The sequence below is a fragment of the Vitis riparia genome, chromosome 12 (assembly GCF_004353265.1).
Source record: "Vitis riparia cultivar Riparia Gloire de Montpellier isolate 1030 chromosome 12, EGFV_Vit.rip_1.0, whole genome shotgun sequence".
NCBI lineage: Eukaryota > Viridiplantae > Streptophyta > Magnoliopsida > Vitales > Vitaceae > Vitis > Vitis riparia.
The window spans coordinates 4,429,396-4,448,313 of record NC_048442.1 but is presented as its reverse complement, the minus strand read 5'-3'; the positions used below and the strand labels follow the sequence as shown (position 1 = coordinate 4,448,313).

The 18,918-nt window shown below is 37.3% G+C and overlaps 1 protein-coding gene and 1 pseudogene across 1 annotated transcript; both read right to left on the bottom strand.

Moving 5' to 3' along the window:
* Nucleotides 1-1,017: 1,017 nt before the first annotated feature.
* On the bottom strand, nucleotides 1,018-7,060 carry LOC117926876 (annotated as a pseudogene).
* Nucleotides 7,061-7,643: 583 nt separating this feature from the next.
* Nucleotides 7,644-12,552, bottom strand: LOC117926875 (probable leucine-rich repeat receptor-like protein kinase At1g35710). The gene is made up of 6 exons (XM_034846172.1): nucleotides 12,470-12,552; nucleotides 8,804-11,880; nucleotides 8,209-8,697; nucleotides 8,014-8,096; nucleotides 7,807-7,914; nucleotides 7,644-7,730 (listed from the first exon to the last, which is right to left on the bottom strand). The coding sequence occupies exons 1-3, from the start codon at nucleotides 12,550-12,552 to the stop codon at nucleotides 8,300-8,302; spliced, it is 3,558 nt and encodes a 1,185-aa protein (XP_034702063.1). The 3' UTR covers nucleotides 7,644-7,730; nucleotides 7,807-7,914; nucleotides 8,014-8,096; nucleotides 8,209-8,299.
* Nucleotides 12,553-18,918: the final 6,366 nt, after the last annotated feature.

Genomic DNA, 18,918 nt, shown 5'->3' with positions numbered 1-18,918 from the left:
ATGTCAAAAACTTTTAAACCACTCGGCGGATCCACTCATCCATCACTCATTATCGATTAATCAAAATAAAGATAACAATATCTTGTATATGTAATTTAAATCATCTCACCCTAGATTTGTACAAGTGAAATAGCTATTAGAAAAAAAACCAACGAATATATATTCAAATGGACTGAGACCAACAAGGAAAATTATCACCATTCAAATGGATAGTGATGATCCAGACAGAATGCAAATCAAATTTGGAGGCTTAGGTTTCAGTGTTTTTGGACGAGTTAGTAGGAGTGGACTCAAATGAAATGTCAAATATGTGGAGAGATACACAGGTCTATACATAAACAACCACAAAAAGCCCTTTTGGACTTACCCAATAGATTAAAGAAACAAATATGCAAATTAAGGAAACAAACATGTGGTAAGGCTTAAATATATAATCTATCAAACAAAGCTTTGATACCATAAAAATAAGAGAAATATTTGAAGGAATAATTTGTGTGTTTTGACTTTCTATTAAAATGCTTTATAGAAGTCTTTGTTATAGAAAATACAAGAACTAAATAACTACTCCAACTAACCTACAACCAAACTTTCTTAATTTACAAGAGTTGATTTCATATTTGCAGATAAAACTGCTAACAAATCTCTAAGAATTTAACAATATATCCTGTAAATCTTCTATTTGAATCCCTAGATAGGACTGAGCAACAAGCAACGTGGTTGTTGTCCATGGGTGGTCAAATTTATCAGTAACCCAAGACTTCCATGCTCACAAAAGCTCCATTTTAATCAAAGGTTGCTGAGAAAATTACTAACAGGCTCAAGTCTCATCTTAATAGCAGAAGACCACTCATCACCAGATCTAGAATTAGCATCAAACAATAACACAACCCAGGAAAACAAAAACATTATTTACATGCTTCACTAATGAAGCATTCAAGTTATGCATTAATAACCATAAATTCTGGGGATATGATGACACTGTTCAACAAGACAATGCATTTGTGAAGGTCAGACGAATCGCAAAAATCATAGAGGAAAATCTCTTGAGCATTACCACATATAAGGTACAAGAAAGAAAAAGTTGATGTATGTGATCTAGCTTGGGACTGAGGTGGATCAGTGTTGAATATTTTCCTAAAATAAGCAGACTAATTACATTAAGAAATATTGATTGATATAGAACTTTAACCTCAACATTCAGAATTAATTAGGAAGAAGTTGAAAATACAGAGAAAACCTGAGGGAAGGAGCTAAGACACAGATGGAGGGATTGGCTTCACAGCATTTTGGATCCGCTGGAATGCCACTCTCACTCTTTCCTTGAGGCCTTCATTTTCACCCTCAACATTCCCACTCTGTTTATCAAGATGCACCACATTTCCATCATCGCTTATCACCAGGTTCCCATTCCCTCCCAACTTCACATCTCCAAACAGAGAAACAAGGAGTGCGTGGATAACCTTTTCTGCTTTCTTCCCATTTTCTTCTTCAGTTTTTATGGCCTCTGATTCAACTACTACCTTGGGGATCTCAAGACTGATATTTAAAACTAGAGCCACAATGGAGTCAGAGACCATGTCACTAATTGGATCTGATGTCCAATGCAGTGAAATATGCTTCTCCGACTCATGCTTCACTGTCACCCGTTCATGGACTCGAAAAGCTAGAACCTCAGATTCTTCATCTGGCAATGACTCAAGACTCTCATATATCTGCTTCAGCCTGTGCTTTATTACACCAAATGCACCAGTGTAAGGAATAGTAATCCTCTGGGTGACATTTGCCGTGGATAGCTGCGAGAAGACATGGAGATCATCAGGTGCCATTATCTGATAAGTGAACCCTTTCTTTACCAGTAAACCACTGACAGTTTCACCAACTTCTGGGGTCTTTTCAGCGAGCCTCCCAATGGTTTTTGCCATTTTTTCAGAGTTGAAATACATTTCAACTGACTGACAGTTCTTTGGGGAAATAATTTTGGTGTTGCAGTCAGCAAACTGGGTGATAAGCTTCTGTTTGAGCCTCCCCATCTCATTAGCTTCTCCATGAACAAGAATGATGTTAGGTGGCATGAGCTCCTTCAAGAATGTACTTGTCTGTGCAAAATCTGCATGGGCAGAGAAAGAAATGAAATGGACCTGCATGTTGAGGGGAGCAGTAAGACCATTCATTAAAGTAACTTCCTTGGGTTCATTAATGATGGTTTTTGCCAATGTCCCTTCCACAACATACCCAGGTAAAACACATGCATTTTTCTTATCAGAGCACCACATATCAAACAGTTGTCTTGACAACCCACTCTGAAGCCCACCCGGGCTCGCCATCACCACTGATGGACCTACATCATTAAAATTCTCAATGCTCTTTAAGAGTGATACGTGCTTGAAGCCAAAGGGATTCGAATTTCCAAATTGGTTGCGGATCCTCTCATTCATGGAATTGATGTCTGGTAAACAGCCATGCACCTTTTTGCAAGGGGGGAAGCATAAAATATGGGGATGTTATGGAGCTCAGGATGGTTAGACCAATACTCATCAAGGATAAGAAGGAGTTCTTGGGCACGACCTAGAGCATATGCAGGGATTAGAACACGGCCCCCTTGAGAAATGGTTGAGTGGATGACATCTGTGAAGCGCTTTTCTCTCACATGCCGAGGCTGATGGAGTTGGACACCATAAGTGGATTCAATTATGCAAATATCAGGGCAGAACTGTGGGATCTCAGCAGCATGGAGATGACGATCTTCTTCGCGAGAATAGTCTCCAGTGTAAAGTACTCGGACACCAGCAATATCAACCATAAACATGGCAGCACCAAGGACGTGGCCAGCTGTGTAACACCAAAATCGTATACCATTTACTTCTAAAGTCTGATGGAAATCCAAAACCTGCAGAAGGGAGACTTAATTACAGTTCCAGGAAGATTAAATGAGATAATAAAATTAAGCTACATATCTAAAGTCAATTGTTGTAAATGGCCGAACATTCTGCAATAGATCAGGATTATATGCAACCAATATTTTGGAATATGAGATACACACACACACCATATTGCCTTTTTTAGTGAACAAGTTCTATATTTTATTAGATTAGTTATGTAACAATTTTGAAACTAAATTCAGAACAATAGAAAAAATGCTGTTGTGGAACACAAAACATGAATTAATCTCATTTATATCTTAAGAGACTAATTCCTACTATTTTAGTGTTATTTGCCAATATCTCCTTATGTCCAGAACTGAAGACAAAACCCATCTGTTCTCATGGAAGGTGAAGTACAGAAAGCCCACAGATGTTATATAGATCTAAAACAATAGTACTTACACTCAGGTATAATCTATGATTCAGGTATGAATGTCTACGGTAGAAAGATTAAGGCTTTAGGACAAGGTAGTAAACATTTGTGGCACTACTAATTTCAAATAAGAGTCCCAAGATGGAGCATTAGAGCTAATCACAAATTTAAATAACTGGATTTAAGCTAATCTGTGATACATGGACCATTGCGACCATAACTTTTGTTCATTTTTTTTTTTTTTGATAGATATTGTAACCGTTGAGAAATTCATGCCTTAAAACAGATAGTTACATAAAAGGCACAACCATAATCTTACATTACATGCATCTCGTTATCGTAAATTCACAACATAAAAAAAAAACAATTTAAAAAATAGAATCAAAGGCTTCATTTTTTATTTTTTATTTTTTGATAGGTAAATTTTGTTCCCATTGGGACTTACCTCCCAATCCCTTTACCACCTGACCCAAGCCTCAAGGGCACCAAAGGCTTGGGCTTCATTCAACATGACATATAATAATATACCTAACAAACCTTCTCAGTTAGGGTATTAGACAACTGATTAGGACTATAGAATTATAATGCTTTTTTTAACTAAGAACACTTTCTAGGTAAGATATTATACGAGTTCTAAAAAAGTAACAAGTTCACAAAAATTTATAAATAAAAACAATACTAACATTGTCAAGGCATAAAAGAGAGCAACAAACAACATTAGGATAGTTGATGAAAGACAAAAATAATCCACATAAAAGAGTAAAACAAGTAGCATTGGATTTCTTTCATTTTTTTTTTATTTTTTATTTTTTAGTTGGGGGGGAGGGATGGTGAGATAGACAAATAAGAATATATATGTATATAATAAATATATGTAAGAAAAGCCCCAATGTAAAATGGTGAACACAGTACACTGGAAGTATAAGTAGCATTGGAGCATTTGATGGTGAGAAATATGAAAAGATTTCCATGATTGGGAGTAATTTCTAGTTGATACTTGTTGTTTAGCTCAGTGCCTTTGGTGGGAGAAAACGCATAGGATCTTTGAGGGTAAAGATGAAAAAAGCCAAATCAAAGTCACTCACCACCAACCAGGGAAAGGGATGCATTTAGATTAGCTTCAAAACCAGTTTGAACTTGAGGAGAAATATTACGAGCCTTAAAAAAATGGAGATTGAAACATACATCTATAAACAAAAATATCCATGGAGCAAAGAATGTCTTGTTCATCATACAACATATCTTCAACTGAAACTTTGCTCACTTTTACATAATCAGACAAAAGCAACTTGTAGATAGCCTTCGTTGCATGAGTCATAAAAACTCACCCTTTGATGTGGTCTAATGAACAAATTCAAATATTTTAGCTTATTTAAAAACATACGCAAAGTAATTGCATAAAATTTGATTAAGAAAATGGCCAACCTTCTCCAGGAAATATGGAAGGGATGCGGCATGACCCAAGTGAAAGCTGCACAGGAAATGCAACACATTACAATGCAATAAAGTGGAAAGCACATCCAAAAGAACAGGGGCAATTTCAGATGAGAAAGTAGAGTAGATAGACAAAAAGAAAAACTAAAGATAAAAGTTCCACCAAAAAGTTTCAAGATCTACAAAAGTTCATTGACAAGACAGACATGCAAGATATCAAATGAAACGATTGTTAAGAAGATATGCTGGTACATACCACAACTAAGAGCACTGCTCAAAGATAAGTATGTGATTACCATAAATCCATTTACCGAGAAGAAAACAATGCTGAGAAAAGCAATGGGAACTTCAACATAATCAAAGAAGGTGAATGGTTGGGGTTTTTCTGAAGGAATTTTAGCTGATAGATTCAATTATTTGTAACCTCTCGCACTCTTACATATGAAAGTACATGTTCAAGTTTGTGTATGGACACTTTATGCAGAGATGCAAAGGGGTAGGTCCATTAACCCTTTCATCATACAACAATACCCCAGAAAAGGAACCTATAATGGCCAACGGCCTTTGTATAGAGTGATCCCTCTAATACAGCTACAGAGAATACTCTCATAACCATGCTTATAGTAGTAGATCACCAACTATTGATGTGCTTTCAACCATTTCAAGAGCATTCATCAGCCATGAAGTCAGAATTTCAACTGGAGTAAAGTTGGGCTCAAGAAAGCCTATTCAAAGCCGAAAAAATCTCAAGGCCAGACAAGAGCCCAGGGATAGATTTCAATTTTAGGAAGCTATTTCATACAAGGAAAGGAATCTCCAAGAGTTTATTCCTAGAGAAAAAAGAAATATTAGCAAACGGAATGAAGAAGCCATTGAGAAGCAGGACATATTCAGATGATGGCTTAAAATTTGGGTGGTAGATGCAGTCTCATTCCTTTAAAGATATAGCTGCAGTGCTCCTAATAGCACCAGATATTGATAAGAGAAGATACGGATGGAGTACTTGCAGCTGGTCCCAGTCAAATCTTTATATGCTTTAACAATAGTTGTTTGGTCACTTTTTCTAAGTAAGGCCATTCAGGACAGAATTCATTCAATGATTTTTTTTTTTTTGGCAGAAAAATGACCATACCCAGGTATATAGTCCAATATAAAAGAACAATCATGATATTCTCTAAATTTCATTTCTCAATTCAGCAGATCACTAAGTTATAAAAACAAATAACATTACAATATTCAACAAGGAAAAGGACATCAATGGTTGAAGGATCAATCTCATCAAAGTATGGCAAAGCAGCCATGCCTGAGTATGCGGGATGAATTCCACAGTCAAACTATCATCACAGAACAGGAACAAAATAGAAACAAACAAATTAAAAAAAAATGTCGAAAACAAAGTATAAAAACTAGCAACCAAAATAAAAGAATAACGCATTATGGTGTACCAATATGGTTTTCCCTTTATAGGACATGTAGACACAGGAACGGCCCACTTCATTTCCAGCACCTAGAGGGGTAATAATCAGCTGGTCCCCTCTTGTTAATGAGGAATCTGGTCTCTTCAAAGACTGCGATGGCCCTGTAGATTCCATTCTTCAACTGAACAATGCTCAGACCCCTTCAATTAACACCACTCTATATTCATGCAAAATGCTCTGCAACTGATTAAAAAATACAAAAAAGATTCAAAATAAAAAATAAAAAATACGCTTCATCATAAAATGATACCCAAAAATAAATACAATTCCAGCAAAAGACATTTTTTCTCTTGGCAACTCCAGTTATTTTGGTGAATATATTTCTGTTAAGCATGGGAAAAATAAATTTTGACTTTCAGTAAAATAACTCTGTACAGTTGAAATTTATATTTCCCTAAGAACATCTTCACTAGAAATAACCTATCTACCCAATTGAAGCTCAAAATTCAAAATCCAGTAAGAAAGCACTGTTTGTTTGCTAAGAAAATGCAGAACCAAAAATTTAAATCTTACAGCTCTCAGCACTAATCCCCCTAGAAAGCAACATAAAAGCGCAAGATTCAATTGCTTCATTTCCCTCTCTTCTCCTCACTTTTCTCAGCAACCAAACACAACAACCTTATATAAATAAGGAGAGAGAGTGAAGTAGAATAAAGAAGAAATTCGAAACTTATAAAAAAGCATAGTATGGAGGCAATTATAAGATATTCAAAATTTTCAACTCACTTGGTTGCATTTCCCACGAGTTTCTCGGGAACCAAACAGAGGGGAGGAAGAAAAAACATAAACGTCCGAACAAAGAAAGAAGAAATGCATAGAAAATACCAGAGGGAGAAAGTTTCGAGAGAGTTAGAGAGGTTACAGTTATGAAATGATTTCAGACCATGAGAAGAGGAAGAGAGTGAGCTAAATCCCCAATGTTGAGAAGATGCTTCCCTCTTTGCCTCACCCTCTGAAAGATTGATAAAAACCGGGCCGGAATGGTCGGTCCGGATGGGAGCCGGGTTTGATCTGATGTGTGCCTCCGGTTTAAGCCATTTCGTTATTCTTTTACTTTATTTTTTTCCACAAAATTTTAATTTCAAAGCCAATATTAACATTTTAATAAAATATAGCCTTAAAAAAATATGAGAATTATTTATTAGATATCTTTCGAGAAAAAAAGAATAATTTTTGAAAAAAAAAATTATTTTATTTTTGAGAAGAAGTGGATCGATAATATGTATACATATAATGTATATATTCCTGGGTCGTTAAGGATTTTTAAAAACATTATTATTTTATTTTCCATACAAACAAACAAACAAACATCCATACAACAGAGGTATCTTCTCTGTCATGAATTCTTTGCTTCTAGCTTTAACCCTCAACAGTTGTGACCACAGCTCAAGACCAAGGTGGGAATTTACAATCTAATAATGCTGATGAATGCAGATTGTCCAACCATCCGGTGATGCAGATTGTTTGGCAGCCTCAGAAACAGAGACACGGTCATCGGCATTCCCGCACTCCTCCACGACAGCCCTGCATCACAACCAATTTACGGGTCTATTACAAATGAGAGAGAGAAAGAAATTTTCATGTTAATGAAATCATTCACCTTAGGATCGAACTGAAACGATAAACATCAATGATTCCGGATGATTGAATTTGAGTGCATCCCCAGCAGGCTCTTCATATTCAGTAGCCTACTTGGTTACTGATACACCTGCAAAGTTGAAAGCAACAGGAGGTGAAATCATCACATTCTTTAATAAAAATGTCACTACATACGACTCTTTAGCTGATATAGATACAAATGAACTACCTGATTGAGGGGCCCTTCAAAGGAAAATATGTTCCAAAGGTTGCAAGAACATCACATGGTGGCAGATCATGCTTCTGAATAACCTGCACATTCCACCCTTCAAATATATTAAAAAAATAATATAACTGTAGTTTTATATTATAATAGAAGTTAAAAAAAAACCAAGAGAAATTATGCACGATTGCTTGCACCCACCTCATGGATGTCATAACAGTATGCCTTCTTGCTTTTACATTTTACAGTAATAATCAATTGATAATTAATTTACATGGAGAAGTGAGAACCCTCAGCTAGTTTGATCCCCATGACCATGACCCAGCAGCTCACTCAACGTAATCACAGAAAACGGTTTTGGCAATGGTGGCCACTGTTTTGAGAGTGCTTGAGCAACTTGTTGCATAGTTGGCCGAGATTGGGGATTAACACACAAACATGCAAATGCCAACTTCACTGCAACCACTACTTCCTCTGCCACTTGATTCACAGGAGGTGAGGGGCGCTGGTCTATCACATCATTCAACAGGAAATGGTAGACCGTTGATGGTGATGTAGATGAGGAGGACGCTGATGATAACAGGGATGAGATGAGTTCTCCGGGATGCCTTCCCATGATTACTTCTAATGTCACAACACCGAAGCTATAAACGTCGGTTTTATTATCCACCTTCATCGTGTAAGCAAGTTCTGCAAAGAAGATTTGATCAGGCTCTGCTCTGCTAAACAATTAGAAACGTTCCATATGACGTATAGAGGCCATTTAGAGATAAGCAAGGCACTAAGAAAAATGTACCTGGAGCTGTATAACCAATAGTTCCTGCGAATGAAGTCCAATTAGATGAGTCTGACTTTAAAAGCCTAGCCGTGCCGAAGTCAGATACATGAGCTTCATATTCTGAATCTAACAAAACATTGTTGCTCGATATGTCTCGATGAATTACAGGAGGTGAGCAATCATGGTGCATATAGGATAAAGCTTTAGCCACGCCTTTAATAACGTTTAGCCTCACAATCCAATCTAATCTTTCTGCTTCTTCGTCGTTGCATAGAATGTTTCGCAGACTCCCCTTTTCCATAAACTCATAAACCAAAAATGAGTTCTCTGCAAATGAACTGAAGCCATAAAGCTTGACGATGTTGCGATGCCTTATCTGTGTTAAAGCATAAATCTCGCTTTTGAAAGCTTTCAAATCAGCCATATCTCCATCTTCTGATGAGTGAAGCTTTTTCACAGCAACAACCCGACCTGTTGGCAACTCAGCCTTGTAAACAGTACCATATCCTCCAGTGCCAATACACTGTTTCGAACTGAAATTGTCGGTCCCCTGTATGATGTGCTCATACAACAATTCCCCATCATGGCCCCATATTGCAAATAGATCTTCAACATCTGCTTCAGGAGACTTGGTTTTTCTCTTCCTCAATTTTTGGAAAAGAAAATAAATGCCGATAATAAAAGCAAATAAAAACAATAGAGGGCTCACAATGAGGAGTATTATGATCAAAATAGAAAACTTGTTGGCCTTCTTTCGACTAGCACTACATGGGTTGAGATGAGTGACATTATTACCACACAGACCTTTATTATTTTTGAATGCCTCAAATGGAGCAAAGGCTTTGATGTTGGGGAGAGGACCTTCCAATTGATTGTAGGATATATCAGCAATTGTCAAACTTATCAAATCATCAAACGTGTGTGGGATGGTGCCAGAGAGCCCGTTGTGGGAGAGATTCAACGTTTCCAGGTTCTGTAATTCTCCAATCAGCGGTGGCATCTCTCCTGTCAACATATTTTGACTAAGATCAAGACTGTGAAGATGATGCATCTTTCCTATTTCGTCAGGAATGCTATCCACAAATCTATTCTCGCTCAAGTTGAAGGACCTTAATTTCCAGAAGTTTCCCAGTTGTTTGGGAATTGAACCGCTTATGTTGTTTGATGCCAAGTCAAGAATTTCAAGATTGGATAAGTTTCCCAATTCCAAAGGAATACTACCTGAAAGACTGTTGTTTCCTAATAACAATTTGAACAATAATGGCAACATACCCAACTCTTTCGGGATCTTCCCACTTAGATGATTGGCGGAGAGATCAAGTTGTCGCAGCTGAGTTGCTTTCCCAAGTTGAGGCGGTATAGCACCAGAAATATTGTTGTTGGAGATGTTCAGGTTTGTGAGCATGTGGCACTGCCCCCATTTCCCAGAAAGCTCACCATAAAAATTGTTGCTGCTTAGATCAATATAATTTAGGGTCGGGTACACCCCAAAACTTTCGGCTATGTCCCCTGTCAGCTGGTTTCTTTCAAGCCTAACTCTGAATAAGCTAGTGCAATTTTTCAAGCTTTTTGGAATAGGACCAGTGAAATGGTTTCCAGAGGCCGTAAAGTTCTCAAGAACACTACCGAGGCATATCTCTTGCGGTAGTTGGCCAATGAAGTTATTCTCAACTAACTGAAAAGATTTCAAATGAGTGATATTATTCATTTCAAGAGGAATAACACCACTAAGCTCATTGTGATCAAGGAACAAAAAGGTTAAGCTAGACAAGTTACCTATGGAAGGAGGGATTGGACCGGTGAGATTGTTAATTGACAACCCAAGATCATTAAGTGATGTCAACAATCCAATCTCTTGAGGAATAGAACCAGATAGTTTGTTTCTATCAAGGTACAAAGTGGTTAAGTTCCTCAAGTTACCTATGGAAGGAGGGATTGGACCGGTGAGATTGTTAATTGACAACTCAAGATCATTAAGTGATGTCAACAATCCAATCTCTTGAGGAATAGAACCAGATAGTTTGTTTCTATCAAGGTACAAAGTGGTTAAGTTCCTCAAGTTACCTATGGAAGGAGGGATTGGACCGATGAGATTGTTAATTGACAACTCAAGATCATTAAGTGATGTCAACAATCCAATCTCTTGAGGAATAGAACCAGATAGTTTGTTTGTATGAAGGTACAAAGTGGTTAAGTTCCTCAAGTTACCTATGGAAGAAGGGATTGGACCGGTGAGATTGTTATTTGACAACTCAAGATCATTAAGTGATGTCAACAATCCAATCTCTTGAGGGATGTAACTAGAAAGCTTGTTCTCAAAAAGATATAAAGTGGTTAAATTTCTTAAGTTTCCAATGGATGGAGGGATTGGACCGGTGAGATTGTTATTTGACAACCCAAGATCATTAAGTGATGTCAACAATCCAATTTCTTGAGGGATGGAACCAGAAAGCTTGTTCTCAGAAAGATATAAAGTGGTTAAATTTCTCAAGTTTCCAATGGATGGAGGGATCGGACCAGTGAGACTATTATTTGCCAACTCAAGACCATTAAGTGATGTCAACAAGCTAATCTCTTGAGGAATAGAACCAGATAGTTTGTTTGTATGAAGGTACAAAGTGGTTAAGTTCCTCAAGTTACCTATGGAAGGAGGGATTGGACCGGTGAGATTGTTAATTGACAACTCAAGATCATTAAGTGATGTCAACAATCCAATTTCTTGAGGGATGGAACCAGAAAGCTTGTTCTCAGAAAGATATAAAGTGGTTAAATTTCTCAAGTTTCCAATGGATGAAGGGATTGGACCAGTAAGACTATTAGTTTCCAACTCAAGATCATTAAGTGATGTCAACAATCCAATCTCTTGAGGGATAGAACCAGAAAACTCATTCTCAAAAAGATGTAGAGTGGTTAAGTTTCTCAAGTTTCCTATGGATGGAGGGATTGGACCAGTGAGACTATTAATTGCCAATTGAAGATCATTAAGCGATGTCAACAATCCAATTTCTTGAGGAATATAACCAGATAGTTTGTTTTTATGAAGGTACAAAGTGGTTAAGTTCCTCAAGTTACCTATGGAAGGAGGAATTGGGCCTCTGAAATTATTAAAAGACAATGCTAGAACACTAAGAGATGTTAGAAATCCAAGTTGGGGAGATATTACACCAGTAAAACGATTGAAAGTAAAGTTAAGATTTGTGATTAGTTTAGAAAGATTACCAATGTTGATTGGAATGGTTCCATAAAGGGAGTTATTATAAAGATTAAGAGTGAGAAGGTTAGGGAGTGATGAGAAATTGAGATTGTGGAGTGTACCTCTCAAACCGCAATTGTCAAGGTCTAAATTGGAGACACTTCCTGACCTGTGACAAGTCACTCCAAACCAATGATGGCAAGAATTGCGTCCAGACCAAGAAGAAAGGAAAGATTGGGTTTGATTATCAAGACTGGTCTTCCATGTTAGAAGAGCAACTGCCTCTTGATCTTGTTCAACTTTCAAAAGAGAAGTGGTAGGTGTAGAGGCAGATGTAAAAGTGACATGGAATAATGATATCGAGTACAGAAGGAAAAGGAGAAATATGAATAAGCAAGGAGTGATGATGAGTCGGGGGAGTAAGGAGTAGGATGAAAAACATTCAAGCACCATTGTTGAATTGGTAGAAATGAAGTTATTAAGAGGTTTACCTGGAGGGAATGATGAAGACGAAACACTTATTTATAGACTTAATTGTGATACATCCAAGATTTCCATTAGTTGGTGTTGACATCTAACCATTTGCTTTGTCTACGATTAATGGAATTGAAAAGTATTATATACATGCATGAGCTCAATTCCACACTTAGTTTATTTTATCAAAATGCTCTTAATTTTTTTATTAAAATTTACACCTGCAATTACATATGAAATAATTAAAAATATTCCTTTTTCACTCTATGCACTTTTAAATATAACTTGTTTAAAATTAATCATTACAATTCATTTTAAGAAGTAAGGACCAAATATACCCACATCAACAACCTAGTTGATATAGGAAGTCCACTTTAACCAACATTACTCATTGTTTGGATTGAATTCTTTTAACTATTTTACCCTATGAGAAATAAACTCTTTTAACTCTATTAGTTCTTTCATAATTTTTATCCTTACAATATGAACTATCTGATTTCTCTTAATATTTTATAAATCATTTATGTTATATTTCAAAACAAAATTAGTTGTCATTTCTTCTACTTCTTTCCCAGACAAATGCATAATTTGTGGTTGATGTTTATTAGTTTTATTAAAGGTGTTTACAATTTGTAAGTGAGACCCATCATCTATGAAAAATATAGACATGCTTTTTTTCATTTGAAAGTCTTCAGGAACTAGTATTTGGACCACAACAAGAACTAAGGGCTACCAAATTTTCACTTTGTTTTACATCCAAATAAGACACACAATCCTTTATGTATTGTCTATTCTAAGCCAAGGGGCTCTCAAGGCTTTAAAATGCATCTCTAAGATTAAGAGGAGCCTAACATATATATCATCATGAGCTTTTTTCTCTATCCGACGTGAGATGTCATAAAAATTGTTCAACAAGATTAATGCATTTGTGAAGCTCAAAAGAATCACAAAAATCAAAGGAAAATTTTTTGGGCATTACAACATAAAAGATGCAGGACCCTTGTACACATGCATTTTCCTTATCAAACAATTGTCTTGACAAACCATTCTAAAGCCCACTTGGCTTGCCATCACTAGTGATGGACCTACATCATTCAAATTCTCGATGCTCTTGAAAAGGCCATATGCACTTGAAGTAAAAAGAGCTTTGAATTTTTGTTAGATACTTCGTTTTTTCTATTTGGAAACATATTTTTCTTTTCTTTTTTTGTTCTTTTTTTTTAATAGAACGTTTACCCTCCTAGAGTGTAAAATCCTCTATTTTCTGTTCAAATTTCAGCTTTGCAATTAGAGTCCTAAATTCTAAACCTTGTCTGGGTTTTCCAGTTTTGTGAAAAATCACATCATAAGGACCCAACAAGATGGGATTTGATTCAATGTTAGAGACAAATTTTGGAAAAATCTACAAAACCCTCAACAGTTGTGGCCATACCATAGCTCAAGACCAAGATGGGAATTTACAATCTAATAATGCTGATGAATGCTTCATAGACGTGAAGGTCCTCACATTCTTGATCGGAAGAACCTAGGCCGAAAGTAATCAGCAAAGGATAAGAACGCCAGGATCATTTCACACTGAAACACTTTACTCCAACTACTCTGGTTAAACGAATTCATCCTAGAGAAAACCTGTGAAGATAGCAGCCTTGCTATAGACTTAAATGTGATACATCCAACATTCCCATTAGTTGGTGTTGACATCCAACTACCTCCTTGTCTACAACTAATGGAATTGAAAAGGATTATATGGCTCAATCCCATGCTTATTTTATTTTATTTTATCAAAGTGCTCTTAATTTTTATTAAAAACACTTGGAGTGCTTCTTCTTGGATAAACACTTGATGAGTATTTCTTTTAAAGGATAAGAGAAATATGAAAATACTAATATTTCATATAAATATTCATTTTACAAAAATACATTCTTCTAGTATTTTTATTAAAAACAATTTTAGAAATACTCTTACCAAATGGTGGAAAATTCTTAACATGAGTGCAAATTAATTTTTATTTTGAAAAAGTTTTACTAAATGGAAAAAAATTCTTCCTCGAATTTTATGTGGATATGAATTACTTGGATAAAATTGGAGCTTTGTCCATATCATGTTAGTGACTTATTTTGTTGAGATATATAGTTATAAGACAAATCTCATCCAAATATCTTTTTTGGTAGAAGACAAAGCTCATTGCCTTGAATGATATGTTGAAGACTGATTCAAAGTGGTTGTTGGCATATTCCTATTCTTATGGTTGAGTTAGTCAAATAAGGAGCTTGTTGCTAAAATCGAGTTAGTGGGTGTAGTGGGTCAAGTGTTAGTGGTGTAGTGGGGCAGATTGTGTCCTCTTTGTTTTTTTATAAATAGACATGTTTGTTGTAGTGGAATTATGACTGCAATAAAATATCCAGAAGCATTTTCTTTGGTCTGGTGAAGCTCTGCTTTTTAGAGTTAAAGAGCTCTATTTTTTTTCCTTGCTATTGTTTTGTCTTGTTTTTTGTCCAACAATTTTTGGTATCAGAGCAGCCAGGTTCCTTCTGAACTGGGCGAAAAATGGCAACAACCAACGGCAGTATGGTGAGTGTGTCTCAACCAGCAATTCCCATTTTCAAAGGTGAGTGCTATGAGTTTTGGAGCATCAAAATGAAGACTTTATTCAAGTCTCAAGATCTATGGGACTTGGTTGAAAATGGCTATCCTTATCCGGACGAAGAAGCTAGGTTGAAAGAAAATACGAAGAAGGACTCCAAGGCATTGTTCTTTATTCAACAGGCTGTACATGAATCAATCTTCTCAAAGATTCCAGCAGCAACCACAGCAAAAGAGGCGTGGACAACCTTGAAAACTGCATTTCAGGGTTCCTCTAAAGTGATCACGGTGAAGCTCCAGTCCTTGCGCCGTGACTTTGAAACCTTGCACATGAAAAATGGAGAGTCAGTGCAAGATTTTTTGTCAAGAGTTGCTGCCATAGTTAATCAAATGAGGTCGTATGGTGAAGATATTCTTGATCAAACTGTCGTAGCAAAGGTGTTAAGGAGTTTAACGCCTAAGTTTGATCATGTAGTTGCAGCCATTGAGGAGTCTAAGGACCTGTCAACCTATTCATTTGATGAGCTCATGGGATCCTTGCAATCTCATGAAGTGAGGTTGTCCAGAACAGAGGAGAAGAATGAAGAAAAGGCATTTTACACGAAGGGGGAGACATCAGACCAGAAAAATGGAGGCAGAGAAGCTACTGGTAGAGGATGTGGTAGAGGAGGTGCTCATGGAAGAGGTGGTCGTGGCAGAGGCCGAGGTGATGCACAAGGTGACCAAAGGCAGTCAACTGAGAAGAGCAGAAACAAGAGTAATATCCAGTGCTACTACTGCAAGCGGTTTGGACATGTTCAAGCTGAATGTTGGAAGAAAGAAAGGCAAGAAAAACAAGCTAACTATGTTGAGCAAGAGGAAGACCAAGTCAAGGTGTTCATGACCTATAATGAAGAGGTAGTATATTCCAACAATATTTGGTTTTTGGATAGTGGATGTTCTAACCACATGACAGGGATAAAGTCACTCTTTAAGGAGCTGGATGAATCACACAAGTTGAAGGTGAAACTTGGTGATGACAAACAAGTGCAAGTGGAAGGCAAGGGGACCGTGGCAGTGAACAATGGTCATGGTAATGTAAAGCTCCTTTACAATGTGTACTTTATTCCTAGTTTGACTCAAAACTTGTTAAGTGTGGGGCAACTTATGGTTAGTGGATACTCCATTTTGTTTGATGGTGCTACTTGTGTGATCAAAGATAAAAAGTCTGATCAAATAATAGTTGATGTTCGTATGGCCGCAAACAAGTTGTTTCCTCTTGAAGTGTCAAGTATAGAAAAGCATGCTCTTGTTGTTAAAGAGACTAGTGAGTCTAATCTATGGCACTTAAGGTATGGTCATCTAAATGTCAAAGGGTTGAAGTTACTAAGTAAAAAGGAAATGGTGTTTGGACTACCTAAAATTGACTCGGTGAATGTGTGTGAGGCCTGTATTTATGGGAAACAAAGAAAGAAACCATTCCCTAAGGGAAGGTCTAGGAGGGCATCTAGTTGTCTTGAGATTATACATGTTGATCTATGTGGTCCTATGCAAACTGCTTCATTTGGTGGCAGTAGATATTTTTTGTTGTTTACAGATGATCATAGCAGGATGAGTTGGGTGTATTTTCTTCAATCAAAAGCAGAGACTTTTGAGACCTTCAAGAAGTTCAAAGCATTTGTAGAGAAGCAGAGTGGCAAGTGCATTAAGGTGTTGCGGACTGACAAAGGTGGAGAGTTCTTATCAAATGATTTTAAAGTGTTTTGTGAAAAGGAAGGCTTGCATAGAGAGCTGACTACTCCTTATTCACCAGAGCAAAACGGTGTGGCTGAGAGGAAGAATAGAACGGTGGTTGAGATGGCTAGAAGCATGATGAAGGCCAAGAACCTTTCAAACCATTTTTGGGAAGAAGGAGTTGCTACAGCTGTATACTTGCTGAATATTTCTCCAACCAAGGCAGTGTTGAATAGAACTCCATATGAAGCTTGGTATGGGAGGAAACCTTGGGTAAGCCATTTAAAGGTTTTTGGTAGTGTTGCCTATACGTTGATTGACTCACATAACCGTAGTAAGCTTGATGAAAAATCAGTAAAGTGCATCTTTATTGGTTATTGCTCTCAATCAAAAGGGTATAAGCTATATAACCCTGTTAGTGGTAAGATAATTGTTAGCAGGAATGTGGTGTTTGATGAAAAAGCTAGCTGGACTTGGCGTGTAAGTGAAGATGGTGCTCTTGTGGAGATTTCAAGTGAAAGTGAAGTGGCACAGAGTGAAGATCAGCAGCCTTCTGTTCAGATTCCAGCAAGTCCAACTCCCTCTCATTCACCTAGTTCCCCAAATTTGAGTAGCAGCAGTTCTTCACAATCTTCAGAGGAAACCCCTCCAAGGAAATTCAGATCTTTAAGGGACATCTATGAGACTACACAAGTCTTGTTTGTAGCTGATCCAACAACCTTTGAAGAAGCAGTGGAGAAGGAAGAATGGTGGAGTGCTATGAAAGAAGAGATAGCTGCCATTGAGAAGAATGAGACTTGGGAACTGGTGGAGCTTCCTAAAGACAAGAATGTGATAGGTGTTAAATGGGTTTTCAGAACCAAGTACTTAGCAGATGGTGGTATACAAAAGCACAAGGCACGGTTAATGGCAAAGGGCTATGCACAGCAACATGGAGTTGATTATGATGACACCTTCTCACCAGTTGCACGGTTTGAAACAGTAAGGACCTTATTAGCCTTAGCTGCTCATACGCAATGGTCTGTTTATCAGTTTGATGTCAAGTCTGCTTTTCTTAATGGAGAGCTAGTAGAGGAGGCGTATGTATCTCAGCCTGAAGGCTTCATAGTTCCTGGTAAAGAAGAGCACGTGTATAGACTAAAGAAGACCCTTTATGGGTTGAAACAAGCCCCACGGGCATGGTACAGTAAGATAGATTCTTACTTTGTTGAGAATGGCTTTGAAAGGAGCAAGAGTGAGCCAAATCTTTACCTGAAAAGGCAAGGTAAAAATGATCTTCTTATTATTTGTCTTTATGTAGATGACATGATCTATATGGGTTCATCCTCTTCTCTTATTAATGAGTTTAAAGCCTGTATGAAGAAGAAGTTTGAGATGTCAGACCTAGGGCTGTTGCATTTCTTTCTTGGTTTAGAGGTAAAACAAGTAGATGATGGAGTCTTTGTTTCACAAAGAAAGTATGTTGTTGATTTGCTTAAGAAGTTCAATATGTTAAATTGCAAAGTAGCAGCTACTCCTATGAATTCAAATGAGAAGTTGTAGGCTAAAGATGGCACTGAAAGAGCTGATGCTAGGAGGTTTAGAAGTCTGGTTGGAGGCCTCATTTATCTGACACATACACGGCCAGATATAGCTTTTGCAGTTGGGGTGATCTCCAGATTTATGCATTGTCCTTCGAAGCAACATCTTGGAGCTGCAAAGAGATTGTTGCGATACATTGCTGGAACATATGATTTTGGGATATGGTATGGTCATGTTCAAGAGTTCAAATTGGTTGGCTACACTGATAGTGATTGGGCAGGGTGCTTAGAGAATAGAAAAAGCACTTCAGGCTATATGTTTTCTCTTGGGTCAGGTGCAGTCTGTTGGAGTTCAAAGAAGCAAGCAGTGACAGCCTTGTCCTCTTCTGAAGCTGAGTATACAGCTGCAACCTCATCCGCATGCCAGGCAGTGTGGTTGAGGCAAATTCTTGCTGATATTAATCAAGAACATGAGGAGCCAACTGTGATTTACTATGAAAACAAAGCTGCCATAGCAATGACCAAGAATCCAGCCTACCATTGAAGGACAAAACATGTTGATATTCGGGTTCATTTCATAAGAGATCTTGTGGTTGAAGGTAAAGTTGTTTTGCAGTATTGTAACACCAATGAGCAGGTAGCGAATGTGC